Source organism: Penicillium waksmanii (assembly GCF_028829765.1).
Source record: "Penicillium waksmanii strain IBT 27052 chromosome Unknown utg000007l:1.0-4314555.0:1.0-4317578.0, whole genome shotgun sequence".
Taxonomy (NCBI): Eukaryota; Fungi; Ascomycota; class Eurotiomycetes; order Eurotiales; family Aspergillaceae; genus Penicillium; species Penicillium waksmanii.
Genome location: NW_026643253.1, coordinates 1833781 through 1856389, shown reverse-complemented (window position 1 = coordinate 1856389; position 22609 = coordinate 1833781). Strand labels below are relative to the sequence as shown.

Sequence of the window (22609 nt, the reverse complement as noted above, 5' to 3'; positions counted from 1 at the left end):
ACCCAGGCTGACTTCGATCTCTTCATTTTTGAACATTCAAGTTTCCATAGGCCGTGATGTCTCCTAGGCTCTCACAACAGCAGAGCGGAACCGAAAGTTTTCCAATATCAACACCCATTTCTGGGACATCCTCTCTCATTCACAAGAACGATCAACATGCATCCACACCAGATAGTAAGGAGGGAGTAGGGAGAAACGTGGATCGTGTTCATCAAATTGGTTACGACGAAGTGGCCCCGTCGGAACCGAACAAGAGAGGACTGGCGCTCCTCATGATTGTCGTGGCACTGGCTTTGAGCATGTTTCTTGTCTGTTAAACCTCCGTTTAGTCATTTTACTGGGTTAATGGCTAATACTAGTATCACTTCACAGGTATCCCTAGATATGGTGAGCAACTTTCCCCTATCTTCTGTCAAAGAGACCTTGAGACATCGATAATTCTAACCATTGGTGTAAATGATTAGACTATTGTTGCGACAGCAATTCCAAGGATCACGGATGAATTCGGTGGCATCGATCTGGTAGGTTGGTATGGCTCAGCCTTTTTCATCACTTTAGGTGGGTTTCAGGCTGCATGGGGCAAAATATACAAATACTTTCCTTTAAAACTATCTTTTCTGATCGGAATTGTGCTTTTCGAGATCGGAAGCTTAATTTGCGGTAAGTCAACAATATTCTACCTGTTGACATATCGGGATGTCATCGGCTCACAATAGCCACTGTTAGGAGTCGCACCCAATAGCCTTGCGCTGATTATTGGCCGAGCTATCACGGGTGTTGGAGGTGCTGGCATTTCTTCGGGCGCATTCACCATCATTGCATTTTCTGCCCCTCCAAAACAGCGACCTGCGTATATCGGAATTCTCGGTGCCTCATATGGAATTGCAGCGGCTGTAGGGCCGCTTATTGGGGGAGCTTTTACCAGTCATGCTACGTGGAGGTGGTGCTTTTATATCAACCTGCCGATCGGAGGAGTCTCGGCTGTGATCATCTCTTTGTTCTACGCGCCACCTCCTGCATCGTCACTTTCAAACGAACCATTGAGGGAAAAGATTCTACAAATGGACCTTCCCGGTGCCTTTCTTCTCATCGGAGCTATGGTATGCTATGCTCTGGCTCTTCAGTGGGGCGGAATCTCGCGCTCCTGGGGGGAGTTCCTCTGTTATCGGGACCTTGGTTGGTTTTGCAGCCCTACTTGCCACTTATATTTTCGTTCAATGGTGGCAGAAGGATCGAGCCTCCATGGTCGGCCGTCTGTTTGAGCGAAATGTGATTGTTGCAATGATCTACATCGACCTTCTAGCAGGAACATTCTTCCTCCTGGTCTATTATCTTCCGATTTACTTCCAGGTTGTTTCAGGAGTATCTGCAGCGGAAAGTGGCATCAGAAATTTGCCCTTGATCCTCGCGCAGAGTGTTGCAACGGTTTTGTCAGGGATCGCATTAAGCAAATTTGATCGACCCCTGCCCTTCCTCTTGCTTGGGGCCGGGCTCACCGCTATCGGTTCCGGGCTATTATACACACTGGACATCAATTCGTCGGCGGGAGTGTGGATTGGATATCAAATCCTCGCCGGTGTCGGGGTTGGGTGGTGCTTCCAAGTCCCCGTTGTTACTGCACAAGCAAACGCTGCACCCGCCGATCTCCCTTCGGTGACTGCTATGGTACTAAGTACGTTCAGCCATGCTTTTATTTTGCTTCCGGGATTTTCTTATTAATTCTCATCTCTTATAGCTGTCCAAACGTTTGGTGGCTCCGTCTTCGTCTCTGCGGGGCAGTCCGCTCTTGATAATGTGCTGCTGAGAAGTCTTCCAAGACTCCCCGGAATCGACTCGTCGGAGGTTTTAAGAACAGGCGCTACTGGATTACGCAATATATTCGGTCCCGAACAGTTACCAGGAATATTAGCTGCTTACATGAAAGGCATTCGAGCCGCATTGCTTGTGGCAGTGATCGCATCCAGCGTGGCAACTGTCATTGGTATGGGCATTCGGCGGACAAGGCTTGGTGGGATTTCGTCATCTGCTCCATCCGTCTAAGAAAGGCACCATCATGCCTCAATTTTCATTTAGCAAATGGATTGTGGTGGCTCTCATCCTTCCGCCCCAATCCGGGGCCGAGGCGTGTATAAATAGCCCTATTCTCTCAAAGAATTGCACATCAATGTAGCCCTGAGGCAATTCGTTCACCCAGCCCCATGGAGCCGATGTAAGGCCCCCAATTCAAGGTGGGTATCGTGAGACGTCCTTACAAATCTGTCAAGCCAGACAATTTACGTACTACTTTGATTGCGAGATGAGACTTCCATGCACGCAGCGCTTGACAGATAGCCATGGATCACTGTATTTAGACCTCGACAGATTACCCTTTCCTAGAAATAAGCCATCATCCCAAGGCGAAGTCAGTTCAGTTTCACAACTTGAGGCCACCCTGAATTTTAGGAAATGCACTTGATCAGAGCGAGGTCCTAGAACACAGTCATTATTTTTGCAAGAAGTTGCACTACAGTCTTCCACCGGATTTGTTGGCGGGCGGACTTGCTGAGAACTCGACTTTGGATCCTTGTATCAACACACTTATTTTTACTTTCCTCTTCCCTCCGATCAGTTGTCACGTTGGCGGGCCGTTGTATTCACGACACTCCGACTAGCGGGAAACGGCCAGAGATCTCGAAATATCATCATGTTGTATCTTCGTCTCTATTTGTGTTGCTAATATGGATGGGAATGATTTTAGGCCTGCCGAGAGCTAGAAGGTGGACGCGAGCCAATATCACGATCATGCCTAGGTGAGCGACTCGCAATTTTTACTCTAACTCGCAGGATCGTGGGGTTTGTGGCCCGTTACCTATTATCTGCTGGGTGACTGCATGATCAACACGAATTTTTGTATTGGCTGTTGGATGATGGGCAACCGACAAAGAAAGTAGGACAACCTACCAGCGCATACACTGACCGGTATATACCTAATTACTGGTACAGATACAGCAAATCAAGCGACGATCAACCGCGCTAGCTCGTCCCGATAAAATCAACCCACTGCGAAATTGGGGCCAAATTGGGGCCGAAGGAATCGTAATCTGATCAGATAATCTATGGAAAGCCTGTGGAGTCGGGTCGACGTAGGATGATCTCGGAGGCATCTCCCCGATATAGGAGCGATATCAGTACTACGACTCGGAACCCGAAATACATAAATAGCTCTGGTTTCTGGTACTGATGGATGTATTCTACCTCAAGTATATTCTAGTTTTCAACCATTCACGTTCAGCAAAACACTTTCATAATGAAGTTCCTCAGTGTTATTCTTGTCACCGCCCTGGCTGCTTTCAGCAGCGCCGCAGTCATCGAGGAGCGCGCATGCGCACCTGGTAAGATACTTTTCACTTGATTCAAAGGGAGCGACACTAATCGAATCATTTTAGCCGGCGTTCTCTGCGGTTCCAACACTCAGTGCTGTAACGGCAGCTGCCCTGGAAACGCTTACAGCAAGGTTCGCAAATGCACTTAGCTCCATGAGTAATTTAATCTTGTATGAATTTGTTTTGGCACAGCTTTCGGCGGTTCTTGATCAAAGCGCTGACTACATGATCAAAAAGAGTGCCCTGTTGGAATCCGTTCAATGCTTCCACCACGTTTTTATAATCTTGAAATGATCTAGACTCAAAAGACATTCTCACATAGTATGGCTGGTGTCTGGGGTTATAAATGAATAAAATCTACGTAACATGCGCTTTACTTTCCATCCAAGTTCATCACGAGCTTCAGCCAAGATAGGTTATTTCTAAACAATGACCAACTTCCGAATCTACAAATTGTGGAGGTTACTATTTTCCCAAGGCCATCCTTTAGATCAAAATACTAGCAAGAACTGTTCCGTGCCGAAATCGCCCGCGATAAACAACACATCAATGTTCTTGGCAGAGGCCACCTACACACATATGAATAAAGCCCCATAGAAGCCGCATAGAATCCCCATATTCTGAGCGGTGCCACGCAGGGGGGGACTATTTTCAGCGAGGTCTTGCGCCATCTTGCGCGACACCAGAAAATAAGAGTAAGGAGGATGGAAAGCCACATCAAGCCGAAAATCGTCAGCCAAGTTTCCGATTAGAGCGAAATGTGACAATAATGAGTGAGAATACATTGGATTATATTGATAAGTATGTCCAGAAATCTCGTCTAAATTTACAATGAGCAATGCGGCAATGACAAACTCTTACCGGTCAAAACAGAGGAGCAAAAGCTAATGGGCAGCTTCTTAATTCACATGTTGTGGCTAGCGATCTTACCGGGTATCGATTTGGCTTCCTGATCTTTTTCTTCGGGAAGCCTCAACCGTCAACGGTCGGATATAGCATTTAGTGAGTGCTCGGCAAACATTGATTTCGTCGCCTCGTGCATTACCCACAAAGCTCACATATAACTAACTAGCCAGCATGGAAGGTGTGAAAGGCATACGACAATATTCGGTGGAATCTAAACTTGAGTTGGCTAATTACCTGTGCTCTTCTCGCAACTCCGTCTTTCAGCGAGCCGTGTGCCATGGTCACGGAGAATTTCTTCGGTCAGCACCTCAGGGCTTTCGATGCAATGCCAAGATAGCCCTGGCTAGATCTTTCTTTTTGCCGTTGTCGATACCGTGTGCGTGTTTTACCTCTATCCACTTACCCCGTGAATAATATGACGAACTTCGGTCCTGGGTTCGGGACACCCTTTCCCCGCGGGGAGGTACTATTAACTATGACCCAATTTGTGTTGTATGGAGAACCCCCGGAAAGTAAGTTATAAGATCTAAGCCAAGTTTCGAAAAATTGCTCCGATTATCTGAGCCTTGGCAGAATAGCCCTCGGCCAGGTTACATTCTATATGGCATGATGCGTGCCAAGTGACTCGTTTCGCCTTTCTGCCAAGACTCCTACTGGACGGGATTCCCATTTACTCTTCTCAGTGCCTTTGTTAATCTATACCTGACTACATAATGAAGAATTTAATTTATTATTCAATCAATATGGAGGGACCCCTCCCCAGTCCGTCCTGGCTGTTGCTATAATTAACCCTCTTGATTGGCCTCGGCAAGAGGGGTTGACCTCGCGATAATAACCCGTCAACGTTCAATCGAGCTCAAAGGCCCTTTTCAAGCCAAGCCTATGTTCTAATTTAGGTGGCGATTCCCTGCACTCATGTTTGCTCCCGAGGTCGATAATTATGTAAAAACTGGGCACATATATGGTGCACATGGTCCGCATGAACTGACCGTGAAGAAAAGTCTCAACTTTGATGCGAAGAAATATAGACAAACTACAAACAAGTAAAGATATTCGTAAAAAGAGAAGCAAAAAGAGTCCGCGTCCTGGACATTATTATAGCTCTGGTGGATCATTGCCGGAATGGTGTCTTGAGCTGTCTGCAAATTGCTCATTTCGGAAACTCACGCTACCTTGAACAAGAAGACGCACCCCCTCCCCCCCTTCCCCATCAATAAGGGGCCGCACTATACAATTCTTGGGAGAAATCCGTCCTTCTCAAAACAGATGCTACTTAGCTACTCTATAAAATACTGTCACATTGCGATTAATATTTTAATATTGATACCAGGAGCCCGTCGAATATAATTAAGCAACTCTCTAAGTATGAGAGCTATATCCTTGGCAGTTTGTAACTCTCAATCTTCAGAAATATCTCTCGTATAACACGCCAAGTTACTCTAACCATATTATGTACTTTGTGCGGGCTTGGATTTCGGGTTTACCGTTTCTTTAATCACTGCGCATGATCCACACAGCGGTTCCAGTGCCCCTATACAGAAGATGTATAGAGCCCGAAACATATTTTTTTTCCTAGAATATTATGTTCCAAATTGACTCTTGGGCCTTTTGTCTTGGCTGCTTTGAGTCCTCCCTTTTTCCTTTCACAGATATGGTTCAAGCCTGTTACGAGCTCTACTTTACATGTAATATGGGGCTATTTCAAGCTCACCGGGCCTATTATAAACGTGGGATTGCGCAGACCCCATGTTATGAACTCAATATTCGTACCATTTGGAATGCCAATTTCCCTAATTGCTCGATCCACGAGTGTTTATCTCTTATGGGTTGTTCACTCCGGGCTTGCCGATACCCTGACCCGCCGGTCAGGGTTTCTCATATCCACAGACCCCTACTCCGTACAAAACCGATCTTCTCCGAGATGAATTTCAGTTAGCGTCAGCCTTAAGAGGTATTGATCATTACGAGTATGGAACCCAAACTTTGGGATTTCTAGTAGATTCCAGACGAACCACGCAAGTGGGAATCTTCTGTGGCGTTCGGAGAGGTGGGCGACACGGGATCGCAGATGGGGCTTTAGCACACTATACTAGAGCCTTTCCAGAACTTAACACACTAATAGAAACGGAACGCCTCCACATTCAGCTCTCTGTGTCGTAAATTCGTAAATAAGGACAAAACCGGTCCAATTTCAGTCGATCTCAACTAAAAGAGGGGACAATAGAGCCATTTTCTCATCTCCCAAATCGGCGCCACCAGATTCCCCATGAGAGAGCGGGTCTGCTTGAGATCCATCTTGCGGAGCATGTACGATTATTGTTACGGCCATTGTATTATGTTATTGCGCAAATAGATGAATCTCGGTAAGACCGAGTTCCAACGAAAAATATAAAAGCCTGCGAGTGCCAGCAGTTAAGATCAAATCTGATTATCCATATTTTTCATCTTAACTCCAGTCAAAATGAAGGTTTCTGCTTCCATCCTCACCTTCGTCGCTGCGGCGTCCGCGTCTTGCCTCCGTGGCACCTCGCTCCTCCCTCGTTCCGCTGATGGCAAGGTTGCCGCCAACTCTTTCAACTACACCAACACCGGTGGTCCCCTGAACTGGTACGGACTGGACTCAGCCAACTCTGCTTGCTCCAAGGGCAAGAACCAGTCTCCCATTGTCATCGACACTGAGGATATTGACTACGCCAAGGCTAGCGACATTCACTTCCACGTCCCCCATGCCAACGCAGCCAAGTTCGAGAACCTGGGCTCCGGCCTTGAGGTTGTCCTGACCAACGGTACCCTCACTACCAAGGACAACTCCTACAAGCTGGCTCAGTTCCACTTCCACACTCCCAGCGAGCACCGCATCAATGACGAGTACTACCCCATGGAGGTTCACTTCGTCTTCGAGAGCTCTGGTAAGTCCACTCTGAGATCTAAATATCGATTGACTGGAGCATTATTCTAACAACAAACAGCTAGCGATATTGCCGTTGTTGGCTTCGTCTTCGAGCTTTCCCAGTTCGGTTACTCGACTCCTCTTTTCGACAATGTCTTCGCTCACATCGATGACATTGCCACCCCCGGCACTTACACCATGACCGACAACCTGGACTTCTCTGCCCTGACTGGCCATCTGAACTCCCACGGTATCTACCAGTACTCCGGCTCTCTCACCACCCCTCCCTGCTCTGAGAGCGTTGCTTGGTTCCTCAGCACCGAGCCTCTGCCTCTGAACGTCCAGAGCTACAACGCCGTTAAGCACATCCTGAAGTACAACGCCCGTTACACTCAGAATGCGCTGGGCCAGGACAACCTCCTTGAGGTTGCCGCCAACGAGCTGAACTAAGCCTTGGATGTCAAAAATAAGAATTCTGCTACTGGGGTCCGAATATGGACGATTTGGAGTACTTAGGGTCGTTGACTGGCGACTGTTGTGATCAATAGTTGATTGGTCTTCATTTACTGTACAGATATATTTTTAATCTATAATAGAATAAACACAAATGGGCAAGTACCCCCCTTGATCGAAAATTTCCGGCCCATGTACCGGTAGATTGAAGCGATGTGTAATGGTTTGGATGCTCGCGGAATTTCGCGATCAAAGTGGGGGCAAAATTGGCTTGGCCAGGAGAAAAAAGGGCTTGATGGAGACAAGCGTTTGGCTCTCACTAGTCCTAGATCTGAGAGGCAGAGTGGAGCCTAAGATCGTGAACGTGCGGAAAACATTTCACACCCTCCGTAGATAGGCCAACCCCCCTGAACATCGTTAAGGATACCTTTAGAGGCGGTTTATGTGTTTTTTTCCCCTCGTACTTTTTGTAGTACATTATCCCTCAATAGCATCTTTATGTTGTGCTTTGGAGGTTGCACTTGTGGAAATGCAAAAGTCTTCTCCGGGTGTCTCCATCTTCGGTTCCATTCTACCGGGAATTACGGAAAATAATTTCGTGTCTGTATTCAGCCTTGAGCCGCAGATCTTCTCTCAAACTGCAGGTACGAGATCCAGCTCGGCATTTTCACGCCACTGACGACCCACATTATCCCGTGTCTGCGCTACTAGACCAGACAATCCGGAGCACACAAAGGGCAACCCCTCGTGAACCCGTGAACGCATGGTCCTCCCGGGCCCCTAGGATAGGTTCGTATGACTCGACTATCCTTCCCCCCTACGCTTCTCACTCCTGTTTAAGTCCTGGTTATTTCCAAAGGTCAATACGGAGTATGAAGTAAAATGATACCCTTCTGGCCCCGATTTTCCTACATGAATTTATGTGCACAGAGGAATTGAGCTTCCTGGAGATGGAGGAGCAAAAGTGACTGGGCGGTGATTCCCCTTGTGGATTTCAGCTCTAGCTCTGTGACAACCAATAATAGAAGATATGGCATGTGCACGCTTTTCCTGTGAATGGCACCTCGGTTTAGGCTAGAATTCTCATGATGATCACTGATTGGTCTTGCAATAATCAGTCCATTGTCATAATCTCGATGCGCGGAGGATGCTACTACGTGCTAGAAAGGCCGAGCTTTCTCGTAGGGGGCTTGAGACCTATTCGTATCTTCAATGCGACCTGTTGCAAACGACCCTGGGTTCTACGCAAGAGTGGAAGGTTCTTCAAAATGTTGATACGCCCGTAAGAGCGGAAAAATAGTTGGCACCAGATACTATAGCATTGCTTAGACTACTTTTCACCAGCGTGGTCACTTTCAAAGGAGGCTAGTATGAGACAAGGCAGCGATTATCTGAACATTCAGCACAAAATATGGTGATGTTGAAACTTCCCCGCTTTGGCATGATCTTGAATTGATCTAGTCTACGATCAAATGTGGAGTGATTCTTGCAAGGTACCCCGGGCAGTTGCAGGAGAACAATCCATCCGTCCTCCAAGGTTCTTCGAGCTGATTTTGCCATGATCTCACGCCCACCTGAGGCACCTGTTAGTAAGAACTAATCCAGGCAAGGAGAATATTATGACCGATATATATACCTATCTAGGTATTTTCATTACGTGTCAAGTCTGCTACGAGATTTGGTTACACAGTGCATCTTCAGGGCTCTTTTTCGGGGTGAGACGGAGCGTCCCTAATAGTACTAGAAAAAGTATGATTAGCTCTCCGAGAAGCAATAGTTTCTGAATTGATTCGAAATCGACGAGTCCAAGTTCACAATTGAGTCGTCAAAGAAGAGTTTGGAAGTTGGTTGAGTTTGCCTTGAGAGATCTGGTACTTGGCACCTGGGCAGGCCCACTTGTTGGCATGCCGAGCTTCACCAAGCATTTTGAAGAGATTGTGTGCGTGCATGCTTGATAGGAGACATTTCTCAGCTTGTGTATCCTAGAATCTGGGGTACCCTCTACACTATTCTTCGCCTCTCGACCCCAGGCGGTCAGATCACAATGCCCCTTTTTTCGGTTGCTAACTCATGGCATTTATTGAGCTTTCACGGACTCAAACCGAATCTCGTCCAGCGATCGATCCCAGCTATGACCCAGTTGTCATCAAGAGTTCTCTTCTGGAAAATTCATTGACTAAAAAATAATCGTTACATTCGGGCACGATTCGCGACTGAATCCGGCGTGGAAGAGAAGAAAGGAGGACGCCAAGAAGCCAAGTGACGTGGGGCAGCAAGATCGGCCGAGATCGCCAAGCTCAAAGATAGAGCATTCTTTGCGAACACTCCTCGCGTCAGCACGTCAGCAAATTCCCCTTGCGAGATAACACGCAGGTTGCGATCAATCGCAGTTTACACCATGTCGGAGGCTTTAGGAATCGACGAGCATGACCTGAAGGCGCAAAATCCGCGCTTTCTGCTCCGACAACCTCGTGCGCTTCAATGGTTTGAGCACGGTCGCTTGGTCAAGCGTCATGACGAGGAAAGACAAGCTGGTCAGCACACCTTCAGAGAGTGCAGTCACACTCGTGGACGCGCGATCTGCGACTTCTAAAAATCCATTGCTCACGCCTCGCGTTTACAGGTCGCTTTGAACTATTCCTCGACTTGCTATACGTCGCGATCTTATCTAACTTCGCGGATTTCCTCGCGGAGGACATTTCGGGCGCAAAACTTGTCAAGTACATAGTCAGCTACCCCCCCTACACGCAGAGCTCCGTCCCGATCATGCGGCAACTAACCGCGATATGTCTACAGTTAGTCTTGGCTCCATCATGGCACATATGGAGCGACATTCGCGAATTGATGAACTCGTTTTACAATGATGACCTCCTTCAACGCCTCCTAATTCTCTGGCTAATGGCAGTGCTTGTCGTTTACGGAAACAATGCTCCTCTGGTTGACGAAGATATCGGCGCCATGCGTGCAGCAGTCGGTTCCTACATGGTCGCCCGTGTAACGAGCAATCTTGCGCATCTTGTCTTCTCTTTCGCAAGCTATCACCACCGTCGGCAACAGCGGCTGTGGTTCGTTCTTTCGACAATATGCCTGTGTATCTATATTCCTCTCTACTTCGAGGATATATCGTTTCGAGGCAAGATCGCGGCTGCTGCGGTCGCGGTATCACTGGAGGAAATCACTTGGATTTTCTGCTATAGTCCCGCGGCGAAGAAGTTGCTTCACGTGAAGTATTCAACTGCTGTGGATATTGCACATGAGATTGACCGCTTCGCGGCGTTCTATATTATTGTTCTGGGTGAATTTCTTTATCTCATTGTCAAGGGCTCGAATGCCGCTGTCGGATTTAATGAGGGCCTCCTGCGTGCTATCTGGACTTTGATCATTGCTTTCTGCTTGAATTGGCTGTACACACATGCCGATGGGTCTATGGAAAGCATTCACCCACTGCGACACAATATTTACACCGCATTCTCCTTCGCCATGATTCATCTACCACTCATTGCTGCCCTTTTAGCAGGTGGGCACGTCGCAGCGGCCTCGGTAGCTGAAGAAGACTTCGAGGACGCGCAGCGGTGGTTGCTTTGCGAAGGCCTTGGTGTGGGAATGATGTGCCTATATTTCTTTGCTCTGATCCATGCCTGCCAAGATGAACCAGGCACATTATTGATGACAAAGGTTAGTTTGTGCTGTAATAATGCCGCAATTCTCTTGGTTTCTGATTTAATTTTAGCACGTTCGCATCATAATGCGCCCGATCACCGGTCTCATCACTATTCTACTTCCACTTGCCCACCATCTCAACGCCACGGAGATTCTTTCAATCATAATGGCAATGTATGTGGCCTGCTTGGTTTGGGAAACTGTCGGTTCGCTCAAGAAGGGGGCTTGCTTCTTTGAACGTTGGACCGACATCGATTATCCTGAAACTCACCAACAAGAAGAGGGACCTAAAGACAATGATGCCGCGATGCCCTAGTCGGGATAAAGCCGAAGATTGTGGCAGTCATATGGCACTTCCGGAAATTCCGCGCTGCTTCATGATGGATATCCATGGATATTCAACGGACGAGTAACTTTATAATTGGCATGGGTCGACGTCACTTGCGTTGTTGGAGGGGTGTAGATATTTAAATACTAGTATTTAATACAATTTTATGAATTGATCTGTTATGAGAGTTTGTCTGTAGCTATACATAGTAGCAAATAAGTCTGGCAACGAGACAAAGCAGATTCCTCGGCGTGTTTCATATTCGATTTTGTTATTTGCTTTCACTGCGATCGCCTTTCATATGCGGCATCCAACAAGTACATTGTTGGGTTTTTTTTATAGTACTGAAGACAATAGATCATTAATTTTGCTGAGCTGAAACTTGTATCGCATATACTCCTTTTATTTGTGTGGCCTTTAACATCTCACGTTTCGTTTATTTAAACTCCGGCTTTTTGCCTTCCCCGGCCCCATAATATCAAGCAGATCAAAGCTACAAAAATATTTGTCTCATAGTCACGTCTCAGCTATACGTTCTCCAGCACATCATGGAAAGTATCTACAGGATACCGAAAAGTGACCCTGACACTTTCATTGAAGACCGGGAAATACTCGTTAAAACTATTTCGGGATTGAGTGATACGTTTAATTGCAACCCCGACTTCTGTGACGAGCTTCGTGCACTCCTTGGCAACTTTTATTCAGATATTGAGAAGTTCAGGACTGACCACCTTGGCGGGCCTGGCGTGACCTTCTGTTTTGATGAGAGGTGCCAGGTTATTAAGAGCACAGTATTCGGCGTGAATGTACTAATAAAAGCAGCGTGCTGTGCGGTTTGGAAGATAGTGAATGGATTGAAATGGATTGGAATAGCGGTTGGAAGGCTCAGATTGGCTCTAATATTTGGAGCCGATGAAGCTGTAGATAGCAGAGATGAAGAGGCCGCGGAGATGGAAAGGCTTTGGAATCCTATGGCAGGCGAGAGTATTAAGTTGTGGCCTAGTTCGGCTGTTTTGAGTAATATCTGGCTGACCCTTCATTTTGCTGTACCCACCTGTATTTTCCCCTAATGCTGCAGTTTTGAGGCAGTGACTACACAGGCTGAATAGACTGGACTTTTCTAATATAACAGTTTCTATGTTTTGGTTTGGATCCATCTTCAACTCGTGGAATACCTTTGGCAACAGTATTACTGGTAGCTCGGCTTAACCATAAATGAAGCACATGATTTTCCAAAACATTTTCAATATCCTTATAATATTGATTCTTAACGATACAAGTCTATATTAAAGTTCACGCAGAGAGAATAAAATAAAAGCAAATCTATGTATTCATCAATCGTATGCTAGGGAATCACAGTGTGCTAATAGCCCTCCATATGCACCAATTAGTATGAAATTCTCGTCCCGTTCTTAAACCATCGACTCTTCAGTCTTCATGCCACCAGAGGCTTGAGTCTCCGAGCGGCTCATAGAGACATATCGATTAAAGTCTCCAAGATAGTACTGATCTCCACCCTTGTCTCCTTTGTCCTTCTGCATGCGGGCCTGGCGACGGAAGTAGACTCGCTTGAACCACTTCCAAGTCTCGATACCAAGGAAGAAAAGCACTGTCTCAACAAAGACAATTCCCCACTCCCATGAGATAGCAGTGTGTTTGAAGACGCTGTGGTTGATGACAGGGATATACAGAATCGGGAAAGCAAGCACAAAGCCAGCCATAATACCCCAGAAGAGGAATCGGTTGCTCCAGATATCATACATCCACTGGGTGAAGTAGCGCTTGGATTCGGGCTTCATGCGGAAGAAGCTGCGGCGAAGATTCATCATCTCCCATGCGAGAAAGAGAGCAAACCAGGTCATACAGGTGAATGTGGTTGCTCTGGCGCGGAAGACGGTGTCACAAGTGAAGTCTGTAGAGGCGTCGTTGTATTGAGTGTTACATCCCATGGCAAGGTTGCCATCACCCCAACGGAACATGACAAGAGCGAAGGCGGAAAGACAGAGAGCTGCCATCCACACACCGTAGACGAGTGTATCGACAATGATTTCCCAGGTAAAGATACCTTGTTTCTACCTCAGGTCAGCTTTTGCACTTGTAAAATTTAGGGGATTCTCTTTCAACTTACACTCTGGGGCGGTCGGTCCATAACTTCTGGAGCCGCGGACTCCATTCCCAAGCCCATATCAGGAAGACCAGAAGTAACCATGATGATCCAAATAATCTCAACGGGGGAGATAGGGAAGACAGATTGATTGGAGTCATCCTTAAAAGCAAGACCAATGAGCAGAGTAATTGCCAAAGCAACGTTCTCAGCCAGCAGATGCAAAACGAATTTCTGGATATTGTCAAAAATCCTGCGGCCTTCTTCAATACCGTTAATGATCGAGGCAAAGTTGTCGTCGGTTAGAACAAGCTCTGAAGCGTCCTTGGCCACGTCGGAACCATTCTGCCCCATAGCAATACCAACGTCAGCCCGCTTCAAAGAGGGCGAATCGTTCACACCATCACCAGTCATGGCGACATATCTTCCGCGGCGGTGCAAAGCATCAATCATGCGGACCTTGGTGTTAGGGGCACAGCGAGCAATAACCAGGGGAGTGTTGGCAGTGCGTCGATTTCATCTTCCGATAATTTGTCAAAGTCATAAGCAGTCATTACCATCGCATCAGCGACGTCCTTCGCGACCATATCCATATTGGACGGGATAATTCCAACCTGCGCAGCAATTGCGCGCGCAGTACCCGGGTGATCACCCGTAACCATGTGAACAGAAATGCCGGCCTTATAGCATTGGGCAATGGCACCTGCGGTTTCAGGGCGAGGTGGGTCATACAATCCAATGAGTCCGTAGAAAACAAGATCCTTCTCGATTTCTTCGCGGGGAAGGGGTTCGTTGCTTTCCTTGTTTCCAGTATGTTCCCGGCCAGCCAGCGCAAGAACACGCAGACCTTCCTTGGCCAATGCCTCCATGTTTTGCAGGATCTGGTGGCGGATTTCATCGGTAAGAGGGATGGGAGAGTCGGATTTCCAGTGAATAGTCGTGCAAGTTTCAAGAACGCGCTCAACAGCACCCTTGCTAAAAATCATTTCCTGTGTGTTTCCAGTTTCCTCGTCGCGTTTGGCAAAGACAACCGACATCTTCTTCACACTGGAGTCAAACGGGTATTCGGCTTTTTGGCGCCAGATGGGTTTCTCGCCCTTCATCAGGCGATCATTCCCCCAGTCAAAACGCCAAGCAAAGACCTGGATGGCAATATCAGTTGGTTCGCCTCGGGCTTGCCATCCCTCGCTGGCGGACTTGTGCAAATGTGCTAGGTTGGCTAGTGCCGCGACGTTCAGGAATGACTTCAACAGGCCACTGCCTTTCAATAGATCCTCGGGTGCAGCAGGGTCGCCGGCACGGGATTCAGCACTCAGCTCAATAGGTGCCGCATCTGTCAAGCTTAGCTCTCCTTCCTTGGGGTCTAAGGGGTCCGTTGATGCTCCAACAGAATAAGTGCCCACGGATGGAAGCCAAGCACGCTTTGCGACCATGCGACCTTGTGTCAAGGTTCCAGTTTTATCCGAGCAAATGTTGGTGACAGCACCAAGGGCCTCGAGAGAATCCAGCTTTCGAACAATGACATGTCGCTGCACCATCTGTCTCGTCCCCATTGCCATTGTAATCGTCAGAACAACAACCAAGCAAGCAGGAATCATAGCCAGGCCAGTAGCAACAGCGTAGATGATGACTTCGTTATCACCGCGCCAATCGTTAGATGCTGCGACAACAATTGCAAATACAACTGCGATAGCAAAGAGGAGAAGCGCGAGCTTCGAGAGTTTCCGCTGGAGGGGAGTTCCGACATTGATTCCGAGAAAACGACCGATCGCGTCGGTAGTGGTCAATGTCCAGGCTTGAATGTACCAGCGCTTCTTGGTTTCGCCCTCGGGGCCACGCTTGACAGGGCGGCGTTTGGAATCGCCTCCACGAAGGGCAGCAGCGATGGCACCAATCTCAGTCTTCATACCAGTGCCGATTACGACACCTCTGGCGCGGCCGCGGGTTACTGTGGAAGAGCTGTAGACAATATTCAAACGGTCGCCGGGGCCGGTGTCGACATCGTAGGTGGCATCGACTTCTTTCTGGACGGGGAGAGATTCGCCAGTGAGTAGAGCTTCATCTGTTTCGAAGTTCATAGCTTCGACAAGTCTAAGAAGGGTTAGCTTTGGGCCATATTTCTCTGCGTCTTCTCCGGGATTTTGAACGTACCTAAGATCAGCAGGCACGGTGTCGCCAACTTTCAACTCGGCCATATCACCCGGAACAATTTCCTGGGCGGGTACAGTTTGAGTTTTACCATCTCGAGTGACAACGCCTGTGGGCGAAGACAAAGATCGAAGAGAATCCATTGTCTTTTCAGCGGCAAAGTCCTGGTAAACCCCAACAACGATGTTCAGGGCGATCACCGCGGCGATAAAACCACCTTCAATCCATGATTTGATACCGAAACTAACGGCCATAGCGATGATGAGAACCTGTTGGTGTTGTTAGTGCATTGAGTCTTCATATTTCGCCGTGTTCCAGTGGGTATTGCACTTACCAGCATCATGGCATTTGCAATCTGTCTAATGACAATTTTAGCAAAAGAGACACCTTCGTCTCCTTCCAAAACGTTTCCGCCATATTTCTCCAGGCGCTGTTTGACGTCGCTCGTGGTGAGGCCATTGTCTGAATTTGTGCCGAGTTCCTGAATCACCTCTTCATAGGTGAGACTGTGAGCCGGCTTGGAAAGATACTGCGTGGAGACATCGCTGGATGACTTGGAGCCTTGTGCTTGGGGGCTCTCCTTAGACATCACGCGGCGTCGAGTGTCTAGGAGTGTCCTTGCGAAGAAGGATGAGGTTCGTTTGCAGATGTGCAGATGGGGGGTTGTGTGCGATACAAAGGGTATTTGTAGAATGCAGTGTGCAGTCGTATACGTCTATAGGGCTTTCTTCAAGGGGGTGTCATGTAGAAAGTATCCTCAAGAGAATGCGAGTCCATACACGTGTACACGTGGGGGTAGATGTGTATGTCAAGGAGAATGTACTCTTATGAAAATAAGATTTGATCCTCAGTCTGGACTAAAGTACACTTCTGTTCAAAAGTTCCAAGGTTCTATCTTCCTTTCTTTTCCCCCGAGGGGGACCTTGGCTGATATAAATACTTTTGTCTTGGCTCACGCCCAGAACTGTCCCAATCCAGGATTGTTCCAGGCTTCGGGTGCACCGGCCGTACCGAATGGCGAATTTGCCCAGCGATGCAAACGGGGTCCGAACCCTTCCCCAAGATTGGCTCCGAATATCTCTTACGCCAATCTGGGGAACTTCTCAACCCCCGCTTCGACCAATCACCACATCTAACCAGAGTTCGGCCTCCGGCGGACCCAACTTGGCGCAGTATCTATTTTATTCCGCCGAGGCCCTGATGACGCACACGACTGGTCTCGGCGTTGGTTCGGTTATGAACCGCCACTCAGCGGTGATTGGCGGAGAGAGTCGCGGAGTGCCAAGAGCGGGATTCTCGGCGTGCCTTGGCGTTCCGCGCTGGACGAGTCTCCCCTTTTCTTCTCGGCTCATCCTGCGTTTCCTGCGTTTTCCCGACATGTCTCATTCTTGGCTCATCCTCAGCCTTCCTTGGCATCCTGCATTATGTGAGGCCTGAGAGTTCACCGCGCGGTTCAAAGCTGCCCGCCCGTCCTGGTCCATTTTCCCCTGTCTTTTGTTGTAACGACCCTCCGCTCTCCCCAGGTGGCAAATATTTGCCGTCAGACTGTCCCCTCTGCCATAACCAAGGCTACCTTCATTCGCCTTCGATACTAGGCCATCTGATTTTCAAAAGAATGGTCCGTGTTCAATCACTGTTGGTTATCTGCACCTTCTAGGATTAGCCTGAGCGATCCCCCGATCCACGCTGTACGGGCAGGGCACACTTGACGTTCATCTCCCCGACTTTGACGTTGCAAGCGGACGATTATTGGACGATCCGCCTCAACGTCCCTGTTCTCGTATTCCACATCTTCCTCGCGTGGACCCAGGCCTGCGGGGTCCCATGCTCCCCACTCATGTTGGAAGATGCCGCCCTTGCCCAAGGTGAGGTGATCGGAATCGTGATTGGGGCCATTGCACTGTTTTCGATAATCAGCATCCTTCCAATGTGAGTCCTGCGTTAGTTGACTGGGTCGGACACACAGACCGATCTTGGCATACTCCCTGCCCCACTTTATGCATGCGAATCGTCTCGAAGGTTGAACAAGGCTAACACGCGTTACAACACAATAGCTTTCTGGTGTGGCACCGCAGGAGGAGACAAGCTATTGCTGCTGCCCGTCCTGTCAACCAGGCTCTTGTCTTGAGCTCCTCTATGGAACAAGTTTCCGTGGAAAGATGGCTCGAACAGCAGAACACGAATAGTGACATTGAACAATATGCTGAAGACACCTGGTATGTTCAAATCCCTTCATTTTCACCTTCCTCTTCCTCTCTTTCTCTTCCCTGCATCATATCATTCCAAGTCATGGGTCTTGGTATTCGGTTTGGCACTGGGATTGGCAATGGCAAAAGCCCCGACACCGACATCTTGGCCTGATCTAAGGATGATGTGATGCGGGGAACGCCCAGATGCCCAGGGCTGGGCCAGGGACCGAACTACCCTATAAGGCTCTCCACTAGTGCCCCATTCCCCGTCTTCACTCTAGGCGCCTGGGCATTCGGAGTTTCGGCACCTCTCCCGTTCTTTGATCTTGCGCGTCGCTTTGTCTTCCTTGTTCACTTCATTCTCACGCCATGCAATGCAATGCCATGCCTTACCACGCCTTTCCATGCCATGCTATTCCCAAGAGCCCACCTCGTCTTCGTACCAGACTTGTTTCAACTGGCAGTCTTGGCCGAAAGTCCTTATCATCTGAACCATTGCCCAATCCCAAGGCTCCCTCACCAAGCCGTCTCAGCCTCCACGTCCCCAAGACCCTCAATAAACTCTACAATAAGCTAATATTGTTCCAGCCCCATCTGTCTCTCTTCCTTATCATCCACTCCCAATCTCGCCTACCCAAAACCCGTCCAGTTACCCCGCCGCCAATCCCACGAGCGTGATACATCACCGGACCCCTCAGACGGCTCGTGCTGTGGAGCTGCAGCTGCAGGGACCAGTCCCAGACGCGATAGTGGGATCCTCGTCCTCAATCGGTGTCATCATGCGTTTCATTTAAGCTGTTTATCCTCGTGGTTTGAGTACCGGCATTATCGTTGCCCGATCTGCCAAGCTTCCTACACACCCACTGACGCGCGACCTCATGAATGATTCGGCGCTATGAGTGATTCCATTTTGGCTTGGGCGTCTTGGTGTTTATGGGACCTTCTTTTCCAATTATATCTATTTTACTTCGTACATTTTACCTGATTGACAGCTCAATGCTCGTCATACATATTCAATTCATTTATAACTGCAAAGGTTACTGCAGTGTATCTCGCTCCGATCTCACGTTCTCTTGCTCAGGTAGAGGGTCATATGCATTAACACACCCAGATTTCTTGTACTCGCAGCTGAACACTTACTTTCCGGTTGCTGCCGCTACATTTGACTAGTATCTGCATGGCTCCGCTGCTACTGGTTTTTCAGCCCCCGGATTGATCATATAAATTGTCAACTACTTGGAATCTCGCGGATAAACTCATCTCATCCTGAGACCTTGTTATATAAACTTCCACACTCCGTTCGGCTTGTCGGTCTCAATGCGGGATGAATTGCCCAAGTCAACTTTGGGGTTTGCGACGCCAATAAATTGGGCACATCTGGGTGTGGAGAAAAAAGGGGGAAGTTGAAGAGGGAGGAGGACTTAATGCAATTCATTTTCTAAAGGGGAAAACGGGAAAGGCACTCGCTATCTACTGCTAGTAGTTGAGGGAACACTTAGGCATACTTTTGGATGGTGATTGGTTGTAGTATGTGGGGCATGAATATGAAAATCTCTTCAGCCCCATATAGCCAATTTTAGGGCTTCATTTCATCTAAGGCCGGCTGGCCCAATGGCAAGGCGCTTGACTACGAATCAAGAGATTGCAGGTTCGACCCCTGCGTCGGTCAATTTTTTGCTTTCTGTATCTGTACTTATTACTACAGTTGCTGTTTCTTTGTTGTGAAGGGAAGAGGTATATTTTTTATATCCGGACAGGTCTTCATTCGTCCAGCTACTTTGGGCAAGCGCCTATGGATCTGATTCTACAAGGGCTTTCTACTGTCTTCCAAAATTACCTTAAAAAAGTGCCACTGTGTTGATAAAGTGCAATGAATACCCAATGGTGCCCAGATGGATCTGCGTGGCCCGCAGATGGCAATCCCGCAGTCAGCATCAGTCTCGACACCGAACTCCGGACAATTAACCTCTTAAACTTAATAGTTCGCCTCTGTATTTGGCATATAATCTCATTGAGCCTCATCCAGATCGATAAATTGGTTTCTGCTTGATCGGAATCTCACATCAACTTGAATATATATCCACCCCGACATGGACGGGCAGGGTGCATATCAGCCTCCGCAGTCCGGTAGGCAGCGACCGCTGGAGTCCTTCGATACAACTTGAATCAGGATGGACATCCATGGATATCCGTGAAATAAAGCATCCGAGTCTAACATATTTATGATACCAAACAGATCTTTGGGTGGAACCGATCAAAGACTGGACGACGAGGACAGGTCATTAATATGGCCCCACACGACAGAAAAGCTGACTGTCCTTGATGACGTCCTCGCAAATGCAAACTGTATACAAAGCTGCTCCTGGTGAGGACTACGCAGACGTTGTAAGGAAGGCTGTGGACTATGCTATCGAGGTGCAACAGGGGCGTGATGCTGATCGCAACTTCTACTCGGATCAAATGATACGTGAAGATACCGCGCAATTACTCCTGGACCCAAGTCTCGACATGAACTTTAAAGAGAATGGTTTCGGTGCTGCAATTCAGGCAGCTTCTCGTGCAGGGCACGATGATGCTGTTGCTGTTCTTTTGAAAGTCGAGGGTATCGATGTGAACATCGAAGGAGGTCGGTACGGAAGCGTCTACAGGCAGCAGCAGCCTGTGGGGATGAGAGAATTATTATTCGCCTACTGGAGGCCAAGGCAGATATCAATGCTCAGAATGGGACTTACGGAACAGCATTTATCGCGGCATCGCGTCGATCGCACTATCAGATAGTGAAGCTTTTGATCAAGGAGGGCGCAGCGGTCAATGTGCAGGCCGGGGTTTACGGGACGGCTCTTCAGGCAGCTGCACGCTCTGGTGACATTGGTCTTGTGCTGCTACTGTTGAATCACAGGGCAATGGTCAATCTCAAAGCTGGGGATTATTGTACAGCTTTGCAAGCAGCAGCACGCGATGGCTTCGTGAACATTACCAAAACACTAATCGAGCACGGTGCAGATATCAATATCAACAGCGGACGTCTCAATACAGCACTTCAAGCGGCGGCTACCGGTGGCCATGTCAGATTGGTTCCGCTATTGGTTGTAATTGGCACTGAATATGGGGATTCCCTGATGAGTGCATGTTTTGGAGGATATCAGGACGTTGTTCAGTATCTCCTTGAATGCGGTGTTGATCTCATTGCCGAATCGACAGGATTCGGGACGGCAGGCAGGCATCTCTCATTGGTGCGATTTCTATTGACCAAAGGTGCGGATCCTAACAATTCAGGCTGGGCTTTCGGAACTCCTCTTCAATTTGCGGCGATAAAGGGAGATACGGATCTTGTACAGGCCCTTCTTGATAAGGGAGCTGACCCTGTCAAGCCTGGACGCAATCATGGTGTGACTGTTCACGTCGCTTCTTTGATAATAGCAAAGTTGGAGATAGATCATTCGAAGAGTTATCTAGATCATCTCCTCTCGTCTGTGCAGCCAATGGTGGAAGCAAGAACATAGTGAAGATTTTGCTAAAAGCATTGCGATGCTCAAAGGATTCGCCCTCCCCAAGAGATCGAAGTGTGGCATTGAGAGCCGCGTCAAAGCTCGGATATCTGGAAATCATTCAACTGATTTTAAATGAGGGCTTTGACCCGAGTGACATGACAAAGGCTCTGAGTGCTGCAATCGAGACAGGCCAAGAGAAGGTTGTGCAATTCCTACTCGGTGAACGGGCACGGATTGATTTTGACGGGCTGAAATTTGCATGTTGCCGAGGGTATTTGAACTTGGTGCGATTGTATCGACAGCAATGTGATCCCATATTTGCCGCAGTTCGGGAAGTGCCTCCCTTACTTGTGGCCTCGATTCATGGCCAGGTTGAAGTTGTGCGGGAAATTCTGAGCGCCAAAGTAGATATCGACGAAGTGACTTCATCCTAGAACTACCATCGCCTGGGAAACAGTCACTCTTCTCATTTGAAACGCGGTTCTTATCGTGGTACCGCTTTGCATGCTGCCCTGATTGGTGGCCATCACACAATCCTTAATATGTTGCTCGAGAGGAACGTCAATACAGATATATTCGAGTCACACTCGTGGGATGGTAAGTTGCAAGGCACCGTGCTTCACCTAGCTTCGTCTTCCCAATGTCCAGAAATTATCCAGGCGCTTCTCAATCACAATGCCCATGTGAATGCCATCTCTGGTAAATATGGCACTGCATTACAGGCTGCAGCGTATGCCGGCAACATTGGTACCGTGCGCCTGTTACTGGAGAATGGTGCAGAAGTTAACACCGAAGGGGGTTACTTCGGCACCGCATTGCAGGCGGCTGCTAGCTAAGGATATGAAGTTGTAGTTCGACATCTGATTGATGCTGGTGCTGATGTGCGTCGATAAAGAAGTGAGCCAGAGTTAAAAACTCGCAGAGATGCTTTCCTGTGGCGAAGCAGTGTAGTTTCTCAATTCACGGAGACTTTGAAAAATATCGGAACAGGGGAAACACAACGCCATCAGATTGGATGGTTTGGGACAGCACTTCAAGCTGCAGCTACTTCTGTAAATGTTGAGATTGTCAGGTTACT

The 22609-nt window shown here is 48.2% G+C and overlaps 7 protein-coding genes across 7 annotated transcripts; 6 read left to right on the top strand and 1 right to left on the bottom strand.

Annotated features, from left to right (window-relative positions):
- Positions 1 to 56: 56 nt before the first annotated feature.
- N7481_007515 (MDR family MFS transporter) lies at positions 57 to 2040 on the top strand (the record flags this gene model as incomplete). Its single annotated transcript, XM_057266734.1, has 6 exons — positions 57 to 308; positions 373 to 387; positions 465 to 660; positions 727 to 1100; positions 1228 to 1672; positions 1736 to 2040. The coding sequence occupies 6 exons, from the start codon at positions 57 to 59 to the stop codon at positions 2038 to 2040; spliced, it is 1587 nt and encodes a 528-aa protein (XP_057120935.1).
- Positions 2041 to 3286: 1246 nt separating this feature from the next.
- N7481_007514 (uncharacterized protein) lies at positions 3287 to 3511 on the top strand (the record flags this gene model as incomplete). Its single annotated transcript, XM_057266733.1, has 2 exons — positions 3287 to 3371; positions 3399 to 3511. The coding sequence occupies 2 exons, from the start codon at positions 3287 to 3289 to the stop codon at positions 3509 to 3511; spliced, it is 198 nt and encodes a 65-aa protein (XP_057120934.1).
- Positions 3512 to 6729: 3218 nt separating this feature from the next.
- N7481_007513 (carbonic anhydrase family protein) lies at positions 6730 to 7608 on the top strand (the record flags this gene model as incomplete). Its single annotated transcript, XM_057266732.1, has 2 exons — positions 6730 to 7177; positions 7238 to 7608. 2 exons carry the CDS (start codon positions 6730 to 6732, stop codon positions 7606 to 7608), a joined length of 819 nt encoding a protein of 272 aa, XP_057120933.1.
- A 2401-nt stretch (positions 7609 to 10009) lies between these two features.
- N7481_007512 (bacterial low temperature requirement A protein-domain-containing protein) lies at positions 10010 to 11587 on the top strand (the record flags this gene model as incomplete). Its single annotated transcript, XM_057266731.1, has 3 exons — positions 10010 to 10145; positions 10235 to 11286; positions 11342 to 11587. The coding sequence occupies 3 exons, from the start codon at positions 10010 to 10012 to the stop codon at positions 11585 to 11587; spliced, it is 1434 nt and encodes a 477-aa protein (XP_057120932.1).
- A 1424-nt stretch (positions 11588 to 13011) lies between these two features.
- On the bottom strand, positions 13012 to 16440 carry N7481_007511 (uncharacterized protein; the record flags this gene model as incomplete). Its single annotated transcript, XM_057266730.1, has 5 exons — positions 13012 to 13671; positions 13728 to 14162; positions 14261 to 15794; positions 15855 to 16120; positions 16186 to 16440. 5 exons carry the CDS (start codon positions 16438 to 16440, stop codon positions 13012 to 13014), a joined length of 3150 nt encoding a protein of 1049 aa, XP_057120931.1.
- Positions 16441 to 17466: 1026 nt separating this feature from the next.
- On the top strand, positions 17467 to 18212 carry N7481_007510 (uncharacterized protein; the record flags this gene model as incomplete). Its single annotated transcript, XM_057266729.1, has 3 exons — positions 17467 to 17486; positions 17550 to 17780; positions 17906 to 18212. The coding sequence occupies 3 exons, from the start codon at positions 17467 to 17469 to the stop codon at positions 18210 to 18212; spliced, it is 558 nt and encodes a 185-aa protein (XP_057120930.1).
- Positions 18213 to 20362: 2150 nt separating this feature from the next.
- On the top strand, positions 20363 to 22367 carry N7481_007509 (uncharacterized protein; the record flags this gene model as incomplete). The annotated part of the gene is given in 4 exon segments (XM_057266728.1): positions 20363 to 20666; positions 20699 to 21427; positions 21520 to 21950; positions 21966 to 22367. The coding sequence occupies 4 exon segments, from the start codon at positions 20363 to 20365 to the stop codon at positions 22365 to 22367; spliced, it is 1866 nt and encodes a 621-aa protein (XP_057120929.1).
- Between the last annotated feature and the right edge of the window lie 242 nt (positions 22368 to 22609).